The 17,952-nt window shown below is 36.6% G+C and overlaps 1 protein-coding gene across 6 annotated transcripts in view; it reads right to left on the reverse strand.

Moving 5' to 3' along the window:
- Nucleotides 1-17,952, reverse strand: part of PMS1 (PMS1 homolog 1, mismatch repair system component) — an 83,179-nt gene that overhangs the window by 38,102 nt on the left and 27,125 nt on the right. For all 6 annotated transcript variants that reach the window (XM_069469375.1, XM_069469390.1, XM_069469367.1 and 3 more), the window contains one exon: nt 11,998-12,161. In XM_069469375.1, the coding sequence (XP_069325476.1) occupies nt 11,998-12,161 (164 nt within the window). The remainder of the gene's footprint in view (nt 1-11,997; nt 12,162-17,952) is intronic.

Consider the following 17,952-nt stretch of genomic DNA (forward strand, 5'->3'; position numbering starts at 1 on the left):
CTTCCCACCTCAGCCTCCCAAAATGCTAAGATTACAGGTCTAAGCTACTGTGCTCCCGCCTTTTGCATTACTTTCAAAGGGAGACTGTAGAGATACATATCTTTGCAGTCTTTAAAAATAAGAAAGATTACTTCCAATCAGTAAACAAAGCCTGTCTTAGCTATATCAGAAATGTTTTTCTTATCTAGACCTTCTTATCCATGCCCTGTGCAAATGCCCACACAACTAAATCAGCTGCCACAGTCTTACACAAATACCAAACATAATTTGATCCATCCTCCAACTGCCATGAGAATTACCTTATTTTGTTAAGTCTCTTACTGAAACTCCTCATTTGGTTCCCTTTTGACCATTTCGTGAGAAGTCCACATTCCCATGTAAGTAACACAAGATCCTTCAAAATCTGGCCCCAAGCAACCTTCCAGCCTCATCTCCTCTCTTCTTAGACCAGCTTTCTCTGACATCTGATGACTTCCTGACATTGCACATACTGTTCTTCCTGCTTTGAATGCCTTTGCCCACCTAGCCTTTCTCCAGAACCAGTTTTAAGTCCAACTCCTCTAATAATCCTTTTTGAATCTAAACAGAGGTTAATAATATTCACAATATTAACAATAGCAATTAATGTTTACTGAGTACTTATGTAGCAAGCACTGTGCTAAGAATGTTTACTCTCACTTAAAAACCTTACTCTGTAAGGTAGGTACTATTGTTCCATTTTAAAGATGAAGAAGGGTCCCTCCCCTGTCGCTCGCTTTCTGTCAGCCTGTCTCCCTCTCCCTCTCCCCTTCTCTCCTTTCACAACACACACACACACACACACACACACACACAAAGATGAAGAAGGAATTGAGCCCTAAACAGGTAATGTAAGCCAGTTAGTATGAATAATATGTAAGATCAGAATTTGAAACTATGCTTGTCTAACTCTAGAGTCTATTTTCTTGATATGTAGCTCAGTAAGTCCTTCCTAATAAAAAACTATGGTGGTCTCTGAAAGTCCTATAGTAATAATTTTTTCAAAACTAAAAATATTGAGGATTTGAAGCACTTTCTAATTGTAGCAGATAAAGGAAAATATTTAATCTTGTAATGCTGAGGCAATTGCTAATTCCTACCACATTCAACTTTATAGAAACAGTTATTTGCAAATCAAACTGCTATTGGTTTATAACAATACAGTATTTGATTACAGCCTTTATTCTCATTTAATAGAACATCTTATCTATTACATTTTGTTTTTCATGAAACCCTTCTTCTCTGGACTTGCTCTTACTTCTTCATAACTCATGCTAAATGAAGCTACCCCAACACTCTTCTGCGTTCCAACTCCATCCCTCCACATGGTTCTTCAGATTAAGATCAAATCCACACTCCCATCAGCTGGCTCCCTGGTACTTACTTACCCGATGGTATTTCCTTTCCCATACTTTCTATTTTGTTCAGGCAAATGTTCTAACAATTTGGTTCTTTATTCTTCCATTTCTGACCCCCTTTTTCTTTTTAAACAAGCAACAAATTTTAAGGCTAACAAATAATATCCAGCCTAGAGTGGATTAGCTTTTCTCTCTAAATTGACTAGTTAACAACTCCCTATTGGTGTGGCAACAATTTTACTTTAAAAGTTTTGTGTCTAGAACCTTTTTTTTTTTTTTTGCAGTGAAATAAAAATCATGTAATTCATGAAGGTAGCTATGTATTAAAGGAGAAAGTCAGATGCACATATCCAGGGATTTAAAAAAGAATGTAGTTATTACCATTTTCCTAGGCATGTAAGTTAAGTAAATCAGGTATCTTCAAACCTTTTCTGTTCTTTATGTTCTACATGCAGCCAGTCAACTAATCCCATGGATTCTTCCTTATAATAACTATCACAGATACTTTTGCTCTCCATGTCCAATGTGTTTATCCTAATTCAGGCCCTTAGAGCCTAGAATTTTTTTAACAGCTTCCTAACTCCTCCCTGCAGACTACTGCCAAACTGTCAGAGGCAGCATCTTGATCAGGTCATTTGCCTATTCAAAAGGTATTAACGGCTCCCAATTTAAAAAAGAAATTCAGTCTAGCATTTAAGAACCTTTACAATTTAGCCTCAAATTATCTTTCTGGACTTATCTTCCTCTATTCCCTTATATAAAATACCAATTTATCTAAATCAACTTATTCACTGCCTCTAATGTGCTCTCCACTTTCCTGTCTTATATGGTTATAGCTTTTCTCTACTTAGAACAATTTTGATCCATTTATCCACATTACCAAATTCTACTGTAATAGAATCACCCTACGACCCACCTGGTGGTCCTAGATGACATCATGTTTACAGATTGTTTCTACTCTACTGAATTAATAACACCCACCTGCCAAGTGGCCAAACTCAGCCCTCCCTCTTTTGTGACTTTTTAGGAATCTCTCAACCAAAAGAGAAGGAAAGTATTTTGAGTATGAGAAAGGATGCTTGCTGCTTTGTCATCTTTCTGTGGTAGTCATAGACACGGTGAAAAGTAGATATATTTTGTAAATATAGTAGTTAGATATATTCTAGATATATTTTGAAGGTAGACCTACAGCATTTACTCTTGAATCAGATTAGAGCATGAGAGAATCAGTAGCCAACAATAACCCTAAGGGTTTTGGTTAGCCAACTGGAAAAACAAGAGTTTTTGTATACAGATGGAGAAGGATACAGAAAGAACAAGAGTCTGGGAGGGAAGATATGAACCTCAGTTTATAACATGTTAAATATAAGGAGCCTATTAATAGATATCTAAAGACAGATACTGGGGTGGTAGCTGGATCCACGAGTCTGGTGTTCAGGGAAGAATTATGGAATGGAGATAAAATTTAGGAGTTGTCAATATATAACTGGTATCTAAAGTCATGAGATTGAATAAGCACACCAAGAAAATGAATAAAAATACAGAAAATAGAGTAAGTTCTGTAACTGAGCCCTGGGACACTAAATATTTAGAAGCTAGAGAAATAAGGTGGAACTAGGAGACTGATAACAAATGCCCAGGAAGGCAGAAAGAAAAATAAGAGGGTGTTTTGACCAAGAAGCCAAGTGAAAAAGTGTTTCAAAGATGGGGATATCAATTGTACCAAATGCTAAGACAGAGACTGGGAAATACCACTGGATTTAGAAATTTGGAGGTCAACAGAGACCTTGATAAGAGAATTTTTGGTGGAACGGTAGGGAGTAAAAGCCTGACTAAAATGGGTTTAAGAGAGAATGGAAGGAGGGTAACTGGAGACAATGAATACAGAAAACTATTTCAAGAAGTTTTGCCTAAGTGGAGGAATTGGCCTTTCCTAGGATTATGGAGAGTGTATCTACTGTAACAGAAAGGAGGACTGGGCACAACTGCAGATAGGTGGATAGCTTGCGGAAGTTCTTAATTGTCTCACTACACTAGGAAGCAAGATCTTCAAGTAAGAGTTAAGATGGGGAAAAGGTATTGGATGCATGAAAAAACAGACATGAAAGAGTCATTCAGGACCTTGCAACTCAAAGTGTGGTCCATGGGCCAGCAGCAATTGCATCTCCCGAAGGCTTGTTGGAAATGCAGAATCTCAGGCTCTCCTTCCACTACTGAATCAGAATCTGCATTTTCAACAAGATCCCCCAGTGATCTGTATGCACATTAAAGTTTGTTTAAAGCACTGATATAGGAAACCAAGAGAGAAAATAGACTTGAGAAACAGTACAGCTACCAGGCAGCATAAAGATTAGCCATCATTAATTTAAAGTGGTCCTAATCAGCATGGGTGTGTGTTTTCTTCCACTACCTTCAGCTGTACTGGTTAAGTACTGAGACAATGAAGAGATCGATTTGGTTGTCAAACAAGTACAGTTAAGTGAGAAAGGAACAAGAGAATTGAGAGAATTCCCAAGGGAAGGATGATAATGATGGACCCTAGAATTTAAGCAGAGAAAAGAGAACTAGGGACATCAGGAGACAAGACACAGTTAAAAGGCAGCAGAATCAATGGATCACAGGTCCAAAAGAGTCTGAGGATTGTTGGAGGGAGTAAGAGAGACAGGAGGTGGTGGTTAGAGATGGAATATTTAACAAGAAATATTTAACAAGTCTGCGTACAGACTATATACGCAGATTTGGCAATCACAAGGTCTGTGGCATAGCCACAGGAATAAATGGCTTAAGTAGGGTGGAGAACAAGATCCCTGAAGGAGAGGAGGTAAAACATCTGAGAAGCTAGGAAGGGCTATCTATGTAGACACTGAAATCACTAAACTGATAGTGATCTTGGAAGCTAAAGACATGAGATTCAAAGCTGAATGGAGTCTTTACAGAGGGGAAAAAGTGGTCTGGAAGCAGCAATGAGACATGGTGATGGGAGGTATAGATGAGAGAAATCAGTCCCCACCAGAAAAAGCTGTAAGGGATACAAGGTCATATGGTTTGGATGTTTGGCCCCTCCAAATCTCATGCTGAAATCTGATCCCCAGTGTTGGAGGTGGGCCTGGTGGGAGATGTTAGGATCATAGGGGTGGGTCCCTCATGAATGGCTTGGTGCCCTCCCTGCAATATTGAGTTCTCCCTTTGTTAGTTCACAGGAGAGCTGGTTGTTTAAAGGAGTCTGGCACCACCTCCTTTATCTCTTGCTCCTTCTCTCACCATGTGACATGCTTGTTCCCCCTTTGCCTTTCGCCTTAATTGGAAGCTCCTTGAGACCCTCACCAGAAGTGTACAGTCTGCAGAACCAAGCCAAACAAACCTCTTTTCTTTATAAATTACCCAGCCTCAGGTATTTCCTTTATAGTAATGCAAAACAGACTAACACACAGGAAGAGCCAGATTTCCACCAGAGCAAGGTGATCAAAGGAAAGACTAACGACATAGGAAAGTTTACTTATGACTGAGCATCTGACCATGAAATCAGTGTGTTTCAGGAGATGGGGATGTGTGAAAAATAGAGTTAGAAATAGCAATGATTTGTATAAGAGTCCAGAGTGATAAGATATGATTTGAGAGACCCAGGGCTTGTGTTGGCTAATATAAACAGGGATAAAAATACAGTGAGATTAGTCCTGATGGCCCCAAAGCAGTTATGAGATTCTGACTTTTAAGGAGAAGGCTGGAGAGATTTTGCCAGGATTATGGAGTTCTGGGAATCCCATATGACACCTGCAGAAAGAGGCACGGAGGAGAGAGGGGTGGTCTTGTCCTGAGAGCAAAGGCTCCCTCTTGAACCCTATTAATGGAGATCTACCTAGAGGTGGTCTTACTCCCCACTACTCTGGACTCTCATCTGACCACTATTAATGGAAGCCTAGGAAGAAATAGTACTTTCTGTCCATTCATTATCAGAAAATTTCTCTCACTCATAAGAATTTTTGTCAAAGATTCTATTGTGCCTCTCCTGCCTCACCATCTGATATTTAGTATAGAATTGAATCCCAATTGTGGAGAGTGCTTTTTATTCCCTAATTCTAGGTATTAGTCAAATCAGGGGTGTGACTAAATTCTCTCAAACATTTCACAACAGCTAAAATGATGTGGTTTTTTGTTTTATTTTTTTGAGACAGGTTCTTGTTCTGTTGCCTGGGCTAGAGTGCAGTGGTATCATCATAGCTCACTGAAACTTCAAATTCCTGGGCTCAAGCAATCCTCCTCTGCCTCAGCCTCAGCCTCCCAAATAGGTGGGACTACAGGCATGCACCACTATACCTGGCTAACTTTTCTATTTTTTGTAGAGAGGGGGTCTTGCTCTTGCTCAGGCGGGTCTCAAACTCCTGGCTTCAAGAAATCCTGCTATGGCCGGGCGCAGTGGCTCACGCCTGTAATCCTAGCACTCTGGGAGGCCGAGGCGGGTGGATCGCTCAAGGTCAGGAGTTCAAGACCAGCCTGAGCAAGAGCGAGACCCTGTCTCTACTAAAAATAGAAAGAAATTATATGGACAACTAAAATATATATAGAAAAAATTAGCCGGGCATGGTGGCGCGTGCCTGTAGTCCCAGCTACTCGGGAGGCTGAGGCAGTAGGATCGCTTGAGCCCAGGAGTTTGAGGTTGCTGTGAGCTAGGCTGACGCCATGGCACTCACTCTAGCCCGGGCAACAAAGTGAGATTCTGTCTCAAAAAAAAAAAAAAAAAAAAAAAAAAAAAGAAATCCTCCTGCCTCGGCCTCCTGAGTGCTAGGATTACAGGTATAAGCCACCGCACCTGGCCTGAAATGATGTTTTATCTGTTCAGAGCAAGTAAGAACTTTGTGATAGGGTAAGACCTACCTCCACATGCTAATATATACATGTGAGCATCAGCTCCACAATAACAAGATACTTGTTAAACACTTACCCTTTAAGACCGAGATCAACACACATCCACCATGAATTTTTCCCTGACCATTCTAGCCTGAAGTAATCTTTTCCTCCTCTCAATTCCCACAGTATTTATAGATATCATTTGACAATCACATTTTCATTATTCTTTTCCTCTATTTAAATGTTCATATACAGCTTTTGATATGCGAACTAACACATTCACATATTCCTTCAGGGCAAAGCCCTGCAAAACTGAGATCGTTTTTGTCTCTAATATAGCAATATTAATCTATGGAGCAACAAGACATCTACACACCCATGTTTACTGTAGCACCTTCTATCTCCCCATTATTTTACAATTTGATATATGAATCATCTTAGCAGAAATTCTAGGTGACAGAAATGTGAAATTACAATTTTGTGAGAAGGAAATGAAAGTGCTCAAAATGTATGTAGACATTCTGAAAAATCAAAGAGTTTTTAGAGTTGAAAAAGGCCTTAGAGATCATTTGATCAACATTCCCTGGCCTAATCTCAAAAAGCTAGATTTGTGCAGGATTCCCTACCGAGTGCTATTTATTGATTGGAAGAGAAATCTACAGTGTTGGGTGTTAGGATAAATAATAAATATATGAAATGCATTTGGTTAGAGGATCAGTAAAGGAATAATTATGTGGTTGTATTTGACTACGTTAGTAGAAACAAAATACATGAAATCGATAGCTCTCTTATTAGAAACTGTCCCTGTCAAAAGTGTTTCCCTCCCATTGCCCCACCAAGGCAAAGTCTTTTTATATTTCCTGATTAGTTCTAATGAAGACATTTCAGTACTTCATGTCCAAGAAAAAAAATAGACTACACTAGTATATATATAAATACAAATGAAAATATACCCTGTAAAAATCTAAGAGGTCACCGGGGAATTCAAAGATGAATTTTATCAATAAATATAATGAAAAAGATTTGAGAGAGGCCTGAGTGTTTAAAACTGGTGCTTCATACATTTACATATTTTGACTTTAGCACTACCTAATTCATTTAATATTCCATGCTATGTTATGCAATGAGTGAGTATTAAGGGGAATATGGATAAGTTAGATGCAGCCTTCCTTCTCATAAAAGGCTGTTGAATAAGGGAGACAGAATGCAAATCACTGTCAACGAAGTAAAAATGATGTAATAGAAATATATGAATAATGCTATGGGAACAGTTGAAGAACAACTATGTCTTGCTGGGAGATAATGGAAGACTTCAGAGACTCCATGAATAGTGTGGTTAAACACAAACATCACAAATCAACTATACTAAAATTTGACTTATATGTGTCCTTTATCTTTTCTATATTTCACAGAATTTAGGTGAAAAGGAAATTAATATAACAAAGAAGAAAACATGAGAAACATTTAATAAATTTATCATTAATTTGTAAGTAGTAAAAATAAGAAAACAAAAAACCTCCCAAACCAAAAAAACCATGCTCAGCTCCAGGCTAATCTTAAAATATATCTGAAAGGATATTCACCTTTGTTAATTAAAAAAGAAACAAAAACAAAACCCAACCAAGCTTTCCAGATTGGCACTGGAAGAATAATTTCTTATAAGGAAGGGGCATTTGAGCCACAGTCCTGAACTAGAAGCTCTCTTTGATTATACTGCCTACACAACCCTCGCTGGGTTGGTGGAGAAGGAGGTGACCCTTTAACACCAGCCTAATAGTGGCAGAAGACTTTTCCTTGATTCCCCATAGGAAAGCTGAAACAAACCTGGGACATTCAAAACAATTTGAGTAAAAGGTAAAGAAAGACAAAATGAACAAAGACAGTATGATGAATGTAGGGGATATAGATTATTCGGCATCACTTCAGTTTATAATCCAAATCTTCAGCCACCATCACAAAATAGTACCCTCCTAGAGACTCAGAAAAATATGTGAAGAGAGGGAGCCATCACACTCACTATCAGATCTCCACAGCCAGTGTTCCAGGTTTCTTTTCCTGTCTAAGGCTCTGCCTCTTCCCAGACTGACTGAAATCAGAGCTATTCAACCCTTCAGAGTTGTGTCATCATTCTTACAGACCTCAAAAATAACAAAGACCAAAAATCACAGAAAATAACTGATCTCAACAAGCCTTAACACTCATGTGACATGGAGGTAGGAATAGGAGGGAAGCCACTCTTTTAAGTCTCTCTCTTTTGTAATAGTTAAAACTTTCTTATATCAATATCATCCAATTCAGCTTTTGCAATACCAGTGGGTCTCTAATTATCAAAACAAAATTTAATCAAAGCAATTTTTAAAACCACAAATGATATTTTAGGAAAAGCCAAGTTTTCACAAAAATCATCGATTATAATGTACAACAGGAGTAGACCTTATTTGAAATCACACATTTAACATTATGTTCTGAACTAGTGGTCTACAAAATTATTCATGTTCATATAAAATAGTTAAGAATACTAAATTGGTTTCAGATATTAGCACACTGAGAAAAATTTCTAATTCTGGGAAATAACTACTTTATAAATGAAAATATATACAGCAAGTTCTCACAGGGATTCTGTTATTACAACTGAAGCTGCAAACTGCACTGTTCGTCTAAGGAATGGCTCTAGTAATTCTCCAAATATTATCTACTTTAAATAAACTCACAGAATCCACTTGTAAATTATTTCCCTTTGGCTGTCTCATTATTCAATATGCTTTCAAGGAACATGGTGATGAAAGAAGAAAAATACCTCTTTCTAACATAACCATACTGGCAAGAACATCAACATTATCAGTATTCAAAGAATGTCCTGGCAGGTTAAACCTTCATAAAAAGAAGAAACACTATCTAATCCAAGTTATCAAAATAGCAATAGTACTTCTCATATTATGTGCAATATGATTGTTTGTTTCTAATGCAGAAGACAAAATAAAGACACCAATGTTGTCATATCTAGATTTTAAGCAAAGCAAAAAAAAATTCTTTATGAAAGCACATAAAGAATGATGAAAGTAGGCATGTTTAAAAGAAAAAGGCTAAGAGCAGAGTAGGACTCAATGTTCAAAGAGGTTTATAATAACATGTCAATACTATCTTGGGAGGCTAAAACAATGTAAACAATGTATTTTAACATTTTTGAGGTATAACAGCAATATTAAGAAATAAAAAAGTAGAAAAATAATCTGTAGTAGGAGAAAAATGCTTGAAAATAGCTTGTTCTAATTTAGTCCACGATTTCCCTGTGTAATAATAGCTAATACTTAATTTTACTAAAAGGCTTTTGATAATCTTATATGACTTTCATGGTATCATACCTCAGCATACTCTCAAGGATTTGAACTGCATCTGAAACTACTGGAGGCCATAGAGGAATCTGTGTTTGTACAATATGTGTACCGATACAGTGTCCTCCAAAAACAATAAAATGTGGCATGTTTCAAAATACTGCTTTCCACTCCCAAAAGAAAATATCTACACTGATAATCTTACATTGGTTGGGAAAATAATATAAACTTATCAAAAATTTAGAAGATATGTTTGACTTTAAATGAATAAGAACTCTCATATCATCTCAGATATTTCTTATATACTCATTTTCATTATGTGAACAAATAATCTTGTTTTCATCTTTTCTACTTTTTGACTCAAAAATTTTCTCTTTAGTTGTATTTTTCTTTTAGAAATATAAAATTTCTATTTCTCTTCAGATTTTACCTTTTTCATCTGTTTTTCCTTCCTAAATATGTTTCTTCTGGCTGTGGTCTTTTCTTGGGGATAAGTCAACTTTTTGCTACTAAATGTCCTCTGGATCAAGAGGCCATAGGATTATTTTTATTAATAGGATGAGCCTCTATCCATCAACATCCTGAGGAATCACCACATGATAGAGCTGGAAGGGATCTCAAGGTATCATCTGGTTGAGCTCTATGCCAGCAGGAACAGGTGGCTGACTGTTCTTAATCTTTTTCTTTCTTCTTTTTTTTAAAAATGACCAAAGATTTTGATCATAAACAGTCTACCATGGCTTGGTTTAATAAAAACTCTTCTTCCAGCCTGACCAAGAGTGAGATCCCGTCTCTACTAAAAATAGAAAGAAATTATATCGACAGCTAAAAATATATATAGAAAAAATTAGCTGGGCATGGTGGCACATGTCTGTGGTCCCAGCTACTCGGGAGGCTGAGGCAGAAGGATCGCTTGAGCCCAGGAGTTTGAGGTTGCTGTGAGCTAGGCTGACGTCACAACACTCACTCTAGCCCGGGCAACAGAGTGAGACTCTGTCTCAAAAAAAAAATAAATAAATAAAATAAAAATAAAATAAATACTCTTCTTGATAGTAAATAAAAGACATGGAGTAGAAAGAAAACTGGATCAAAAAGGATTCTGACCTCAGCACTGTTACTTATCGTAAAATATAAAACAATTCCTTTAATTGTTCTGAGCTTTAAGTTCCCCATACAAATAGAGACAATGCTGTCTATGTCACAAAGTTATTGTAAGTGTTCTGAAACCTAGGAAAAAACTATATAAAGTAATAGGAAGATGGGAAGAAAACACAGTAGAATGTAAAGAACCTGAACTCCACAGGCATACTAAGTTTCAAATCCCATCTCAACAATTTATTAGTTGGGCAACAACTAGCAAAGTATTAAAACTTTCTGAGTCCTGTTCAGATGACAACTGCAAAATTGATATAATGTCTACCACACTTGGTTGTTGCTATGAGGATTACAGGAGACTGACAGATATACCCAGCACAGGTCCTGGCATTGTGTAGGCCCTCAGTATGTGTCAATTCCCTATTCCCTATCAGGCTTCCACAATGCTGTGTGGATCTGCTTTCCTTTCATTAAATATCTCAAAGATGCCCAACTGAAAAACAGATAATCAGAAAATAAGTAAACCTTTCTTTCCCAGATTCACCAAGCAACAAGATGATTTCCTTCCCTTATCAGCCCTGCTTTGAAAAAAGGAAAGAAATAAGCTAGAGTTTACTTTAAAAGACAAACTCTTCCAAAAAAGAAACAATTTAAAATAGAAAGAGAAAATTGTCACTAAATTGTGAAATCTTTAAAAGAAAAGAACAAGTCTTACTCATCTTCATATTTTCAGAATTTATCATAGCACCTGGTAAAAGGAAACGCTCAATCCATTTCTTGGATGAAAAAGTCTGCTGGGGGAATTACTGATTTTAGAGATTAAGAAATGAAAGGTTCAATCAGATTTTATTGGGCAACAAATTAAAGATACTCTTTACATAGTAAAGATAAAACTAAACAAATGTGGACTAAATTTTTGAAGAAAAGATCCTTTATATATTATCTTTGGGCAACTATAGCAAAATACTAAGAACTGGGTAGCTTATAAAGAACAGAAATTTATTTCTTGCAATTCTGGAGGCTGAGAAGTCCAAGATCAAGGTACCAGCAGACTTGGCGTCTGGTGAGATCCCACTATCTGGTTCATAGATGGCACTTTTTCACTGTGTGGTGGCCTACCCCCATGGTGGAAGGGAGAAGGCAGCTCTCTGGACCCTCATGATCTAATCACCTTCCAAAGGCCTCATGTCCTAATACCATCACATTGGTGGTTAGGTTTTCAACAAATTAATTCTGTGGCAAGACACATACATTCAGTCCAATAGCCCATATCGAACTGATTTAGATAAAATATACTGTTCTTTTATTACATTACAGACCAAAAAAGCTTATAAAAGTATAATGCTTACCTTGTTATGTACAAAAACAATCCTCAAGTCAGGTTTAAGGACACCATAGCTTATAAGCAGATCCTGGACCTTTTTAATTTCATCTTTACATTTTTTAGCAGTTGAGTAAAATTGCTTTCTTACAGGTAAATTCTTAAATAATCTTAAAGCGGTTACAGTCGTACCTGTTGGCAGATAAGAGGAAAGCATTTTCAGATTTGGAAGAAACTTCACAGATTTTCAAATCCATATGCAATTAGTAATTAAGCCCATCTATCACTGAAGGCCAGTCCTCCTCCAACTCTGGGAACACAAAGAAAGCTGAACTTTGCAAACTATTCTGATTCCTTGCTAGACTCTTTCATTTGTAACAAGATTGACCTGTGAAGTATGATCTCTTCTGTGTGGTCTAAACAAACATCACCTTATTTCTACCACTGCAGAGAAACACGGACTCACTAGAATGCAGTATCATGAGAAATCTGCTGGTGTTCAAACCACCTAGGGATGATGTTTATTCTTTACTTTAAAATACAATATATAGATAAGACTACATTGCATATGTGATAATCTTAATTATTCCACTAAAAATTCTTACCAGAAATAATATTTGGTAACCTGGTTTAATTTACCTCATCTTCAACAAATATTCAAAAACACAGTATAATCTAAGAAGCAGATTTTTTTTTTACTTATGAATTAATTTAAATAAAAAGTTGAATAAAGGTATAAAAATTATACTGCTTTACTATGAGGTTAATAAATAGCTTTTATTTTAAAAAAAGAAAAAAATAAGCCAGGTGAAATGGCTCACACCTGTAATCCTAGCACTCTGGGAGGCCGAGGCTGGAGAATTGCTCGAGGTCAGGAGTTCAAGACCAGCCTGAGCAAGACCCTGTCTCTACTAAAAATAGAAAGAAATGATCTGGACAGCTAAAAATATATATAGAAAAAAATTAGCCAGGCATGGTAGCACATGCCTGTAGTCCCAGCTACTCGGGAGGCTGAGGCAGAAGGATTGCTTAAGCCCAGGAGTTTGAGGTTGCTGTGAGTTTGATGCCACAGCACTCTAGCCCAGGCAACAGAGTGAGACTGTCTCAAAAAAAAAAGAAAAAGAAAACCACCACCACCACCACCACATGAAATTAGAACAAAATGTTTGCCATGACTATATAGGTCTGTGTTTTAAAACACTGAACAACTTCTAAAACCACTACTCACTAGCTAATCTCAGACTTACTAAATCAATTCTAATACACAGCCAGAGTTGAGAACCACTGTATTGAGAAGTGGGAAAAAAAAAAAAAAAAAAAAAATCAAATTAGTGTAGAGTTCCTCAGTCTTGGCACTACTGACATTTGACAAGACAATTTGTTGTGGAGGCTGTCCTGTGGATTGTAGGATGTTCAGTAGCACCTCTGGCCTCTTACACACTAGATGCCAATAGCACCCTTCCCAGTTGTGACAATCAAATGTCTCCAGATATTGCCAAATGTACCCCGGGGGACAAAGTTGCCCATGGTTGAGAATCACTGATTGAGTATACAGCAACTGGTATCTTTTTTCTTTTTAAATATAATAAAAAGACAGAATAGACTAAACTAGAAGAGAAAATAGAGTGCATCACAAACCTTAGGTTACACAGTTTCATGATATTTTGGTTTTGATTAGATTTGTGTGAACTGGGTTGCTATGTGAAATGTATTTATTACTATGAATCAGAGTCAAAAAGTCTAAAATTTGGTATAATAGGTCAATCATTGTCCTATTGCTTATAACAAAGGGCAAAAACACAGAAATGGCAATCATAAGGGAAATATAGGACTCAGAATCCCTAGCATAAAATCATGAGTTCCAAGAGAAGACAAAGAAACAAACAGAAATGTAATTAAATAAATAATAGAATAAAATTTTCTTGAGTTAAAGGCTTGAATGCTTATTTCAAGAGCTTATTTCATTATAAGGAGGAATATTTAAAAAACAAAAAAGAAACCACACCCACTAGAATCCTAAATTTCAAGGACAGAAAAAAAGTTTTACAAACTGTCAAGACAAAAAGAACAAGTTTCTTACAAGAAAAGACAAACATCAAATTTCTAACCTATTACACTAGAAGACAAACAATTTATAAACTATTAAGGGGAAACTAAGAAACCTACACCCAGTTAAGACAGGTAGATGGGCAAAATGAAGACATTTTTGGACTTGCAAGGTTTCGGCAGTATACAACCCAAGTATTAATAAATCTGATGAAAATAATGAAAAGATGAACTCTAAGCAAATGATAATTACATCAAAATAGAGATTTTCTGACCAAAGAAGATAGAAAATAAATTTGGTGAGCAAAAAATCTTAAAAGCTTAAAGTACACAGAAGATGGTAATGTGAGTGGGCTTTGATATATAACTGTTAAATATGGATTCATGAAATGAAAGACACATAATACAGAGAAAGCCTAACAATACCTTGTATCTCAATGTTTTAAACTACTATGAGGGCTGGGCTTGGCTCACATTTGTAATCCCAGCACTTTGGGAGGCCAAGGCAGGAGGACTGCTTGAGGCCAGGAGTTCAAGACCAGCTTGGGCAACATAGCAAAACCTCATCTCTACAAAAAAGAAAAAAAACTGGCTGGGTGTGGTGGCATGCACCTGTAGTCTTAGCTACTTGAGAGGCTGAGCCAGGAAGATCGCTTGAGCCCAGGAGTTGGATGTTGCAGTTAGCTGTGATCACACTACTATGCTCCAGTCTGGGAGACAGAGCAAGACCCTGTATCTTAAAAAACAAAAACCAAAAAAAAAAACCTCTGTTATTAGCTACACTGGTTAACTGGAGAAAAGAGATGGAATGAAGAAGTATAAAGCTTAAAGGACCCTACATAACCTGGCCCATGGCTATCTCCAGTCTTACCAATGTCCTTCATTTTGTTCTTCTAGAATATCAGACTTGTTTCTGCCTCAAGGCCTTTGCACATGTTCTCCTCGCCCCCCACCCTTTGCATGGCTAACTCCTTTATCAACCTTCAGATCTCAGCCTAGTATGGTATCTTTAGAAAATCCATCCCTAAGAGCCCCATCAAAGACAGCTACTTCCACATTGAAACTATGTTTTCTCTCTTCACAGAAATTGTTACTATTTGAAAAAACTTTCCTCTGCCTCCCCTTTTAGAACAGGGTAAGTTTGAGGGCAAAGGACTACCTACCATGTTTATCAGTATATCCCTAGTACCTGAAACAATGACAAATACTCTGTAGGCATTATATTTAAAATATACAATTTAAAAAAAAATTGTAAAATGAATGAAAGCATTGAAGGAAGAAAATAAGACAAATAAGGTAATAAGTATAAAGTGTTTGGAAAAACAAGCATCACATGTACTCACCAGAAAATTGGTTTCCCTGATCATCACCTAAATTCACATCTGGGAATGATACCAATCGGATATCAGACTGAGGTGGGGGGTGGGGGGAGGGGATGGGGGTATGCCTACATGATGAGTGCGTTGCGCACTGTCTGGGGAATGGACACGCCCGGAGCTCTGACTTGGGGGGATAGGCGGTACATGGGCAACGTATGTAACCAGAACTTTTGTACCCCCCATAATAAGCTGAAATAAAAAAAAAATAAAATAAAAAAATAAGTATAAAGTATGTACTTGTTTGGATTGTTTCATTATTTATGGAACCTTTGTAGTTTTTGAAAGGCAATTTTCTAATAAAAAAACAAGATTAGAAGAAAAAAGATTTTTGTGGAAAAGACTAAAGGAAAAAGCTATATTCCTACTCTGCTCACACTTCATGCTTTTCTGTTTTTCTTGATCTAGTGCTTCATTAGCATATTACATTACTAACATTTTTTTTTTTTTTTTTTTTTTTTGGTCTTCCTCCGTTTTTATGTAGGGTATTTCCTTGGCCTAACTGCACATATCACTTCCACAGACAGGATTAAATTCCCTGGAACACCATGGTATTCCTTGCTGCTCACACTTTGGTGCTACTATTCTTTGTCTTAGGAAAATAAAAAGGCCACTGCCAAGTTTTAGAGCAAACGTTGACAAAGATCAAGGAGGGCATGTATTTAGCAATCAGAGCAGGTATGCATTCTGCCTCCACTGCTAGGAGGGAGAACACACTCAGATCACAATTCACACCACAACCTAGTCACAGAGACCTCTTATGCCTTCTTATTGCACTTTATTCTCTCTACATATTTCCTCCATTCTCACAGCTTCAACTACTACCCACACACTGATTGTTTTCATGAAAGCTGTAAGAAGCACCACACTTTTATGAATCTCTAAAAAAGAAAAAACACTTCCAATTAAACCATGATACACTGCCTTAACAATAGTCCCGACTGACACAGGAAATGGTTGCACTAGCTCCTCACTGCTTTGAAATTTATCTATCTCCATGAATACAGCAATTCCCTCTGGTGTCTTCAATTTCAATGCTTTGCATGTGATAGCAATTCTTTTGCACTTAACAGTTTTATCTACTTGTGGCTATTTTCCCTTTTTAAGTTTCATAAAGCACTTGTTTGTTGCAATAAAATATGAAATTGTTTATTCCTCCAATCAACACATGAATTATTAATATTGCACAAAACTCAACTGATTTAACAATAAGAACATCCATGATCGCTGTCTGTCCAAAAAGGATTCTGGGAGTCCATTAATTATAAGCCACAATTTGTTTTCAGGAACATCAAAATGTGACAAGATGTGCAACTTAGAATTGATTAACTAATTTCTGATAGTCTGGTGGTTAGGGGGAAAAATTGATTAACAGACATATATCTGAGACCTAAAGCACTCTTTTATGTACAGATGCTCACTCAATATTCCCACCTGGATATCCACCCAGACTTGAACTCATTACCTTCCTCCTCGAGTCTGATACTACACCAACAATTTCCAAAGGCAGTTACCCCAGATTTAATTGATTTTTCCCTTTGCCTCTTACTGTAATACTGCATAACTCACATAGGCCTATATATTCTATCCTAAAACTCTCTCTCAAATCTATGTCAAGTTCCTTCCTTACTCTTAAACTTTAGTAGTTCAAGATAACAACTCCTACAGAAAGACACAATTTATGGTAGGAGTCACGATGCCAGTTAATTTTGTAAATAACATGATACCAATCCTCTGCCTAAAAAAGTTTCAATGTCTCATTGTTGAGGTAAGGTACAAACTCCCTAGCATGATATAAAAGGGCCTTCATAATCTAACACCCAAGATTCCATTTTCTAAATTAAGTTTCCTGCTTCAACTACCCTCAAATCCTCTCACTGAACTCTGCTATGTCATTCTTAGTATTCCATTTTATTTACTTTATTGGCTTTTTAGCTATACTTCTTCGCATTACTTTTAGTGATTGCTCTATAGATTATAATATACACTCAAATTATCAAGCTACCTTGATTACTATGAAATGAATTGTACTTTACAATGTAACAATCTTACAATAGCATAATTCCATTTATTCTACTGCCTTTTAAAATATATTTATCATGCATTTTACTTCCTCATATTATAAATACCACAAAATATTGTTTTTGTAAAATAAATTTCTTAAAAATTTAGTCTTTCAATTTTTCCCCCACACATTTTCCAATGCTTTTCTTTCCTTCTTGAAGATTCAGGTTGCTATCTGGAAGCATTTCCCTTCAGCTTAAAAATCTTCCTTTAGTATTTCTCATAGTACATGTCTGTTGGTGACAAATTCTCTCAGTTTTATTTGTATTACATTGCCTTCATTTTGTCCTAATTTTTTTAAAGGACATCTTTGCTGGTTATAAAATTCTAGGTTGACAAATTTTTTTTTAAATGCTTAAAAGATACCATTCCATTTTCTCTGGGCTGCTATGTTTCTGATGAGAAGTCAGCCATCATTCTTGTTGTTCTCCTGAATTCAATACATTTTTTCCTCTTATTGCTTTAGTATTTTCTCTGGTTTTCAGTAATTTCATGAT

This window comes from Eulemur rufifrons, chromosome 1 (assembly GCF_041146395.1).
Source record: "Eulemur rufifrons isolate Redbay chromosome 1, OSU_ERuf_1, whole genome shotgun sequence".
NCBI lineage: Eukaryota > Metazoa > Chordata > Mammalia > Primates > Lemuridae > Eulemur > Eulemur rufifrons.